We start from the raw sequence: 10519 nt of genomic DNA, 5'->3' as shown, positions 1-10519 counted from the left end.
ATGAATATGTACATTTAATTGATGCTTTATTTTATTTTGAGAGATATTTATCCAGGGAGTGGATCCCATGTATGCACGCAGTCCTCAATGTTTCTTTATTATGAATTTTTTTTTTTTTTTACAGAGAAGATACTTATCCAAGGAGTGGATCCCATGTATGCATGCAGTCCTCAATGTTTCTTTATTATGAATTTTACTTTTTTTACAGAGAAGATACTTATCCAAGGAGTGGATCCCATGTATGCACGCAGTCTTCAATGTTTCTTTATTATGAATTTTTTTTTTTTACAGAGAAGATACTTATCCAAGGAGTGGATCCCATGTATGCACGCAGTCCTCAATGTTTCTTTATTATGAATTTTTTTTTTTTTACAGAGAAGATACTTATCCAAGGAGTGGATCCCATGTATGCACGCAGTCCTCAATGTTTCTTTATTATGAATTTTTTTTTTTTACAGAGAAGATACTTATCCAAGGAGTGGATCCCATGTATGCACGCAGTCCTCAATGTTTCTTTATTATGAATATTTTTTTTTACAGAGAAGATACTTATCCAAGGAGTGGATCCGACGTATGCATGCTTTCCTCAGTGTTCCATTGTTCTTGATGTCTGCCATCACTGCTTTCTGTTTCTTTGGTGGGAGTTCGGTGGGGTTTATATTCTACAGCAGATACATTTCTTCAGGTGTGTTTCCTTTAAACATAGTCTTTATTTTATAGCAATATAGCAAAGGGGGATTACTCTGTTCTTCACACAGAATCATTGACAAGCACTAAAAGAATCCAGTCTTGAGAAATAGTGGAAATACAACCTAGATATAATATTGACTACATTTTCCCATAGATTGATCCTTGTTAGAAATCTTTCTGACTTCTGAGTGACGGACTGCAGTAATCCCCCCCCCCTCTTGCTAAATTCCAAGAAGAATTGTCAGTTGAGTTTTCCTTATTATATAAAACACCTATATAATGCTCCCTCTTGCATTCCACCACCCGTCAACGTATTACAGGTACCGTTTGGTTAATTACTGTTACAAAAAAACCCGCAAATGACTGTCAGTTATATCACCGGTGCACAAATTTCAACTGGCCTTCAAGCCTACACAATTTTCCACCGTTAGTCTTCCAGGTCTCAAAGTTTGAAGTAGATGATTATTTGAGTTCAAATCTTAAGTCATGTTTTTGAAATCTGAGTATGGTGGACACACAGCTAAATATGCTATGTTGGATATAAAACAAAAACTGAAAATCTTCAAATATCATGAAGCAGATCCAAGGCATTCCTGGCAGGTGTGATCGGTCAACAGGGAATGCTTACTCTTCTTAGGCACCTGATCCTACCTCTGGTATATCCAGGGGTCCGTGTTTGCCTTTCTCTTAATTTTGTATTCTTTATAGGATTTATGAGATTGGTCATTGTTTGTTATCTTCAGTTGTTTTGTTTTAAACATATTTTATTGAATAATCAAACAGATTCAGGAGACAAGTTCTGTAAGCTTACTGGCTCCTCTCCTTAAATATTACAATATGTAATATGTCATGCTTATAAGATACAACAGATAAATAGCAAGCGAAGCAAGGTTAAATAACATAGTACTTAGTAATTAATTAAATTTACAGGATTTATCTTTAGTTACGTCCGGGTAAATCTAAAGAATTCATCTATGAATTTATGAACAGTAGATCTTCAGTTCTAATTCACATTAAGAAATTAAAAATCTTGGAAAGCATTACATCGATTTGATAAGAAGCTGTTGTATTCATGTTAGGTTAGTCACTGTTGAAAATCGATCTATAAAGAACACTGATGGTTGTGACCTTGAACTTTTGTCACATGTTCAAGATTCTTTTAATTTGTACATAGACTTGAGGTCTGACCATCTTAGAATTTATTAAAATGAAAATAAGTGAGAATATTGATGTGTTAGATGATGATGAGCAAAACTCCAAATGTTTCAACATACATGAATGTCTTATATTATTTGGATATTTGTTTTACCAAAGATCAACTATATCTAACAGATTTATCATTCCTAAGAGACATTTCTGAGTTTTTATTTCTTCTCTTTTGATACCACCACAGAGAAAACTCTTCATTCCCTGAGATGAATATTTAGAATCAAAAGACTCAGAACACCCAAATCTGAAACGGATCTTTTTACTATGATTTGAATGACTGATACTCTTAAAACCATCAAAGCAATCAACAATTGACGTGTCTGTAGAAAATCATTGAATTTGGTGACAGAGGATAATATTTAAGCGTAAAGCATTAATCTAAATATTGAAGTATTACATTGTAAACAAATTTTGTTTTATTTTTATGACAACTGTTCACTACCCTCTCCTCCTCCTTATTATCCAAAATTACTGAGGTACGAATTTCATAATGTGGGAATCCCTGTGCTTACTATAGGAAATTAAGCAAAAGTGAATAATTTCTTATTCTACTATTCTACGCTACACAACATCTTTCTGAGGTTCTTATCTCTGAGATAATACTCGGATAAAACTAGTTTTAAAGTGAGATTTATTGAGGTACCCATCTTTGTCTTGAAGACTTATATTCCCTGAAATAGTGATCAGGGGCCAGCTGCACAAAAGTTAGTTAAATTTAACTGACAGGAGACATCTAGTTAACAGTATATAAATGTAAGAGTTAACCGGAAGTAAACTGTTAGTTAAATTTAACTAACCTTCATGCAACTGGGTTCAGAGAAACACTTTAACCAAGATTTGTTGAGGTGTTCATCAGTTTTTAAAAATTTTGTGAATAAGTACGATTTATAGAGGTACTGATCTCTGTGTTGAATACATATTCCCTGAGAGAGTAATCAAAGAAACTCTTTAAGATTTGTTGAGGTGTCCATCATTCTTTGTAGACTCAGATAAAAACTTTATTAATAAATAAAATCTAATGAGGTATTCATGTCTGTCTGAAGACTTCGTGTTCCCTGAGATAGCAAGCAGACAAACACATTTTAGTAAGATTTGTTGACGTCTTTCATGGAATATGGAGATGCTGATTTTGAAAAACATCATCAGATTTTCTGTCAACATTACTACAAACTAAAACATGTATTAATTTCACTGACAATTAAACACGAGATGAATTTGTTAATTTTTGGTTTTATTTGAGTGAGCTTTCAGAAGGTATGTACACAAATTCAATGCTATTAATCAAACGTAATGGCTCCCGAAAGTAAATGACTTCACAACTCGAAAAAACAATTCTGATGACAGTGATGGTTTTATTGACATAAATCTCTGGGGGTGTTTTGTTTCTCAGATGCATAATCACAAACAGAGTCAAGGTCATGTGCATGTTTACACAATGAATATTCATCTGCCTCAGCAGCCAATGATACTGCATTACAGCAACTATATTGTTCGCTTAGAGCTGACAGAGTAGTTTGAACCAGGGGTCATTGACCAGGGTACTTTGCTTCCTTAAATTGACATCGGAGGCCTAGCTTAGCTAATAGCGTGAAATGCTTTTACAAAGTGAAGGTCGATGAATAAGTGGAGCGCCTTAATGACCCCATCGCCAGCACTGGATCTGAAATCAGTATTAATCACAGCCAAACATCCCTATATAAACCCTAATTATGCCAGGATTAGGCAGGCGGTCTTAGATTACTTCACAGATAGACCACCTGATAGCCCATTGACCTTGTTCAGTTTGTTTGGATTGGACTCATTAGAAATCTATAAATATACAGAGATTTAGTATTGCCAAATATTAGTTCATGTTATGTTGTGAAAGTGATCCAACTAAATCTGATATTTCATTGACTGTTAGACATCAGCATTGTGTGATAAATTGTGAGTTCTGTGATGAGTTGTGAGTTGTGTGATGATGAATTTTGTGGTGATGAATTGTGTGATGAAATGTGAGATGTGTGATGAATTATGAGTTGTGTGATGAATGGTGTGTAGTGAGGTGAATTTTGAGTTGTGTAGCGAGACATAAGTAGTCTGATGTGTTGTGAGTTGAGCGATGAATTGTGAGATAAATTGTGTTGTGTTGAATTGTGAGTTGAGTGATGACTTGTGAGATGATTTGTAAGTTGTGTGATGAAATGTGAGTTGTGTGGTGAATTGAGTTGTGTTATGAAATGTGAGTTGTGTGGTGAATTTTGAGTTGTGTGATGAATTGTGAGTTGTGTGATGAATTGTGAGTTGTGTGGTGAATTGTGAGTTGTGTGATGAATTGTGAGTTTTGTGATGAATTGTGAGTTGTGTGATGAAATGTGAGTTGTGTGGTGAATTTTGAATTGTGTGATGAATTGTGAGTTGTGTGATGAATTGTGTGATGAATTGTGAGTTGTGTGATGAATTGTGAGTTGTGTGATGAATTGTGAGTTGTGTGGTGAATTGTGAGTTGTGTGGTGAATTGTGAGTTGTGTAATGAGTTGTGTGATGAATTGTGAGTTGTGTGATGATTTGTTAGTTGTGTGATGAATTGTGAGTTGTGTGATGAATTGTGAGTTGTGTGATGAATTGTGTGATAAAATGTGAGTTGTGTGATGAATTGTGAGTTGTGTGATGATTTGTTAGTTGTGTGATGAGTTGTGTGATGAATTGTGAGTTGTGTGATGAATTGTGAGTTGTGTGATGAGTTGTGTGATGAATTGGGAGTTGTGTGATGATTTGTGAGTTGTGTGATGAGTTGTGTGATGAATTGGGAGTTGTGTGATGAATTGTGAGGTGTGTGATGAATTGTGATTTGTGTGATGAGTTTGGAGTTGTGTGATGAGCTGAGTAGAGAATTGAGATATATTTGATTGTGCTAGCTTTCCATGTGACCTAACAGTTACTGTACCAGCAGTCAGAAGGTGATGGGTTCAGATATGAGTCATTAAAAGTAGACATTTTGTATTTTTTATCAAGTTATTTGGGGTCATAGTTCTGGATTAACTGTTCACATTCCTGCAATCCATGAGTTTATCATATTTGTTTGCCAGGTCCTTTGAGAGATATCCTACTTCTTAGTAGGAAGTTCAACTGATGTTTAATTTAGATTTATGGCTAACCTTGACAGAATTCAAGTAAGCTTATGCTACTTTTTTTTATCCCAAAGTCATGATCTTTCCAAGGTAATCTGGTCAAAGCCTTCTCTAATAACCTACTATTATTGCTTGGTACCAATTTGCATGATTGTGCTAGAAGCTTCATATTTCAGATACTGCATAATTATAAATGCTACTGACAAATATGTTGATGTTACACGGGCTTCAAGAGTCTCATTTAAAGTCTGTATTTCGCAAATTCTATGGCCTATCATAATGAAATACAACCTGTCATTATGTAATATGCTGTCTGACGTGTTTCATACCAATTGTTGGGTCTTTCTTTACCCACTGATTTTGACTACGGATAACTCCATTTACCTGGTCAAGATATAGGGCTCACGGTGGGTGTAGACACCTGATCCCACCTCTGGTGTGTCCAGGGTCCATGTGTGCCCTGTTCTCAATTCTTTATTCTTCAGATTGATTTTTGAGATTAATTACTGTTACCTTCACCCATTTTATAAGTCCCCTACCCGCAGAGCCAAAGGGGGACTTCAGGTTTGTACTCTCTCTGTCTGTTTGCCAGTCTGGCAAATCAGTTTTTGGCACTTTTTTAAATTCATACTTGCAGATATTAGGTACATTGCTTTATTATGAAAAGGTGCAGATCAGGTGAGAAATTTATTCCAGTCCATTGATTTTTTTTGCTGAATTCTGACTCTTGGACTTAGAAAATAAATGTAATTTACTCAGTTTTCCACATTTTTTTGGTCATGCTTTTAGATATTTATTTGATATTTGGTACATTGCATGACAAGTTACAAATAAAGTTTGATTTTGTTCAAGTCCATTGATTTTTTGCAATGTTAGGGCCTTTGGACTTAGAAAATAAACACAAATATTCAGTTTTTTCTACTTGTGACAAAATGGAATATGGAATTTGAATCTGTCATATATTTTTTTATGGGACCTGATTATTCCTGTTTATAAACTGTTGACATAATATGATTATTCACGCAGAATATTATGCAGACGACTTGACTTGAAACCGATAGGGGACATGTAATGATAAGCAATTAAGTACAGAATGCTTGTTGATTAACAAGTTCAGTTTTTTAAATCCTTGCATTGATAAAACATACTTGGAAAATGTCTATTCATGCTTTGAATATTGTATATGACAATATTTTCAAAAAGTTTGACTTGGACGAGATTTATTAACGGACTTTGCCTCTCTGATAAGTAACAATATCCTTATGATGAGCACAGTATGAAATGATCGACAGTGTCATCTCTCTGTGTCATTGACAGTCATGTTAAAGTTTCACATATAGCAGAAATGGATTCTGAACTGTTGCATGGCTGATTACTATGGAGCGCCAAATTAACATAAACTCAAATAATTGAAGATATCTTCAATTATTTGAAGATATCATCAATTCATTTGATGCGCGCAACAATTGAATTAAAGATCTCTTCAAATAATTAATGATATCTTCAATTCTGAATTATTGCACGCATTAATTGAATTGATGAGAGCATTAATTCTTTAGCTGATTTGATGCGCGCTTTAATTGAATTAATGATCTCTTCAAATGAATTAATGATATCAACAATTGAATTGATGCGCGCTACAATTCAATTGAAGAGAGCAATAATTGATATAATGCGTGCATTAAATCAATTGATGAGAGCAATAATTGAATTGATGCGCGCATTAATTCATTTGATGAGAGCAATAATTGATTTAATGCGCGCATTAATTCAATTATTGCTCTCTTCAATTGAATTAATGATATCTTTAATTCATTTGAAGAGAGCAATAATTCTTTTAGAGAGAGCAACTATATAATTAAAGATCTCTTCAATTCAACATATCCACAATTGAATTAATGATATCTTTAATTGAATTGTTGCTCTCTTTAAAAGAATTGATGCGCGCATTAATTCCTTATACAAAAGCATTGTAAATGATTTAATGATATCTTCAATTGAATTAAAGAGATCGTCAAATTATTTATACCGAGCTCTAAATTAATTATTGCGAGCAATATTTCTACTAAATTGATGCTCTCATCAAATGAATTGAAGAGAGCAATAATTGAATTAATGCACGCATTAAATCAATTATTGCTCTCATTAATTCAATTGATGCGCGCATTAACTCAATTGAGGAGAGCAATAATTGAATTGAAGCGTGCATGAATTCATTTGATGAGAGCAATAATTGATTTAATGCGCGCATTAATTCAATTAAAGAGAGCAATAATTGAATTGATGATATCTTTAAATAATTGAAGATATCTTCAATTATTTGAGTTTATGTTAATTTAGCGCTCCATAGATTACCATTCACAAAGAGCATCCCAATACTTAATAAAATTCATGGATGAAATATTGCATATTGCAAATTTATGGTTGCAAGAGAATGTATTGAAATTTGATACAGAGAAACTAATACATTTCATGAAATTGCTCATCAAGTATTGCTATACATTTATACCTCTTGATATAGCTGGAAATTTTGTTTGTTTGTCGGTTTACATCCCATTTGAGAATTTTTCAACCATGTAGAGATGTCACCAGCTGTAGGTGAAGTGCCCCAAATATTGACCTTTGTATGACACTCAGGGTCGTAACAGGTTCATTAATGTGCCAATGCCTGCCGTGACATGGGACCTTTGTTTTAAAGGTCAAATCCTAATGACCCATGACTCACTTCTAACGCTGGACACTTGCATTAAATATCTTGGGTTTGATGCAGTGTTGGAAAGAATTGAGCTTGAGAGCTCCTGGTTGGGATCAATAATTGAACTTGGGAGCTCCTGGTAAGAATTGAACTTTGGAGCTCCTGGTAAGAATTGAACTCAGGAGCGCCTGAATGCCCTTATAACTAGTAGTAGGCTAATGCATAGCCGACCTGTAGATGTCACGTAATTCTTTTTGTGTTGGTGCTTTTGCATTCTTTCTCGGTCTTGTATTTCATCTCTGATTGATGATGAGAGCGCTAGAGATTGAAAAGTGGTTATGATAGGTACTTTGGGCAAGCCAGATTTAAGAGAAGAAAATATCTTAACCTGCCAAACACGGTTACAGAAATCTCCATTTCCTGAGATTTGTGTAGTTATAATCCTCATTGCCATCACCTCATTATCAATAATTAGCCATTACTTCGGACTTTCACCTTGTTTAATAGCATATCAATTACAGGCGACCGTGCACCTACCACTTAATCAATGGTGGCCGTGGATGGATGCTGGTTATATCCCAGTTCAGGTTCCTGTTGTAAATATTGCTATTTCCTCCTACTGTATTTGCACTCAAAAAGGAGAATCTACGCACTTTTCTCAATAATCTATTGCTACGTGCTAAACCCTAACATTTGAATGGAGAATTAATATATATGTATTTAAAAAAAAACCAGTTTGGTGAATCAGGTGTCTTCTCGGTATATTTTTACTTTATTGGCATCTCAATGTAATGACTTTATCAAGTCAATTTAATCCTCAGCACAAAATACATGTTTCCTGATTGAATTTCCAAACAATTCATTCATGCTGAAAAGTACATGGTTTATACTTGACTGGCTGTGTTTGTTATATATTCTGTTGATACTTTAATGTTGACTGGCTGTGTTTGTTATATATTCTGTTGTTACTTTAATGTTGACTGGCTCTGTTTGTTATATATTCTGTTGATACTTTAATGTTGACTGGCTGTGTTTGTTATATATTCTGTTGATACTTGAATGTTGACTGGCTGTGTTTGTTATATATTCTGTTGTTACTTTAATGTTGACTGGCTGTGTTTGTTATATATTCTGTTGATACTTTAATGTTGACTGGCTGTGTTTGTTATATATTCTGTTGATACTTTAATGTTGACTGGCTGTGTTTGTTATATATTCTGTTGATACTTTAATGTTGACTGGCTCTGTTTGTTATATATTCTGTTGTTACTTTAATGTTGACTGGCTGTGTTTGTTATATATTCTGTTGATACTTTAATGTTGACTGGCTGTGTTTGTTATATATTCTGTTGATACTTTAATGTTGACTGGCTCTATTTGTTATATATTCTGTTGCTACTTTAATGTTGACTGGCTCTATTTGTTATATATTCTGTTGTTACTTTAATGTTGACTGGCTGTGTTTGTTATATATTCTGTTGATACTTTAATGTTGACTGGCTGTGTTTGTTATATATTCTGTTGATACTTTAATGTTGACTGGCTGTGTTTGTTATATATTCTGTTGTTACTTTAATGTTGACTGGCTCTATTTGTTATATATTCTGTTGATACTTTAATGTTGACTGGCTCTATTTGTTATATATTCTGTTGCTACTTTAATGTTGACTGGCTCTATTTGTTATATATTCTGTTGTTACTTTAATGTTGACTGACTGTGTTTGTTATATATTCTGTTGATACTTTAATGTTGACTGGCTGTGTTTGTTATATATTCTGTTGATACTTTAATGTTGACTGGCTGTGTTTGTTATATATTCTGTTGTTACTTTAATGTTGACTGGCTCTATTTGTTATATATTCTGTTGATACTTTAATGTTGACTGGCTCTATTTGTTATATATTCTGTTGCTACTTTAATGTTGACTGGCTGTGTTTGTTATATATTCTGTTGATACTTTAATGTTGACTGGCTCTATTTGTTATATATTCTGTTGATACTTTAATGTTGACTGGCTGTGTTTGTTATATATTCTGTTGATACTTTAATGTTGACTGGCTCTATTTGTTATATATTCTGTTGCTACTTTAATGTTGACTGGCTGTGTTTGTTATATATTCTGTTGATACTTTAATGTTGACTGGCTCTATTTGTTATATATTCTGTTGATACTTTAATGTTGACTGGCTCTATTTGTTATATATTCTGTTGATACTTTAATGTTGACTGGCTGTGTTTGTTATATATTCTGTTGTTACTTTAATGTTGACTGGCTGTGTTTGTTATATATTCTGTTGCTACTTTAATGATGACTGGCTCTATTTGTTATATATTCTGTTGATACTTTAATGTTGACTGGCTCTATTTGTTATATATTCTGTTGCTACTTTAATGTTGACTGGCTGTGTTTGTTATATATTCTGTTGATACTTTAATGTTGACTGGCTCTATTTGTTATATATTCTGTTGCTACTTTAATGTTGACTGGCTGTGTTTGTTATATATTCTGTTGATACTTTAATGTTGACTGGCTCTATTTGTTATATATTCTGTTGATACTTTAATGTTGACTGGCTCTATTTGTTATATATTCTGTTGATACTGTAATGTTGACTGGCTGTGTTTGTTATATATTCTGTTGTTACTTTAATGTTGACTGGCTGTGTTTGTTATATATTCTGTTGATACTTTAATGATGACTGGCTCTATTTGTTATATATTCTGTTGATACTTTAATGTTGACTGGCTGTGTTTGTTATATATTCTGTTGCTACTTTAATGTTGACTGGCTGTGTTTGTTATATATTCTGTTGT

General features: G+C 33.5%; 1 protein-coding gene across 1 annotated transcript in view; it reads left to right on the top strand.

Moving 5' to 3' along the window:
• Positions 1–10519, top strand: part of LOC125648982 (protein-cysteine N-palmitoyltransferase HHAT-like) — a 44924-nt gene that overhangs the window by 24316 nt on the left and 10089 nt on the right. The window contains exon 19 of the mRNA XM_056166406.1: positions 541–685. Coding sequence (XP_056022381.1) covers positions 541–685 — 145 coding nt within the window. The remainder of the gene's footprint in view (positions 1–540; positions 686–10519) is intronic.

Source organism: Ostrea edulis, chromosome 5 (assembly GCF_947568905.1).
Source record: "Ostrea edulis chromosome 5, xbOstEdul1.1, whole genome shotgun sequence".
Classification (NCBI taxonomy): Eukaryota; Metazoa; Mollusca; class Bivalvia; order Ostreida; family Ostreidae; genus Ostrea; species Ostrea edulis.
This window is presented reverse-complemented; position numbering and strand designations above follow the sequence as displayed.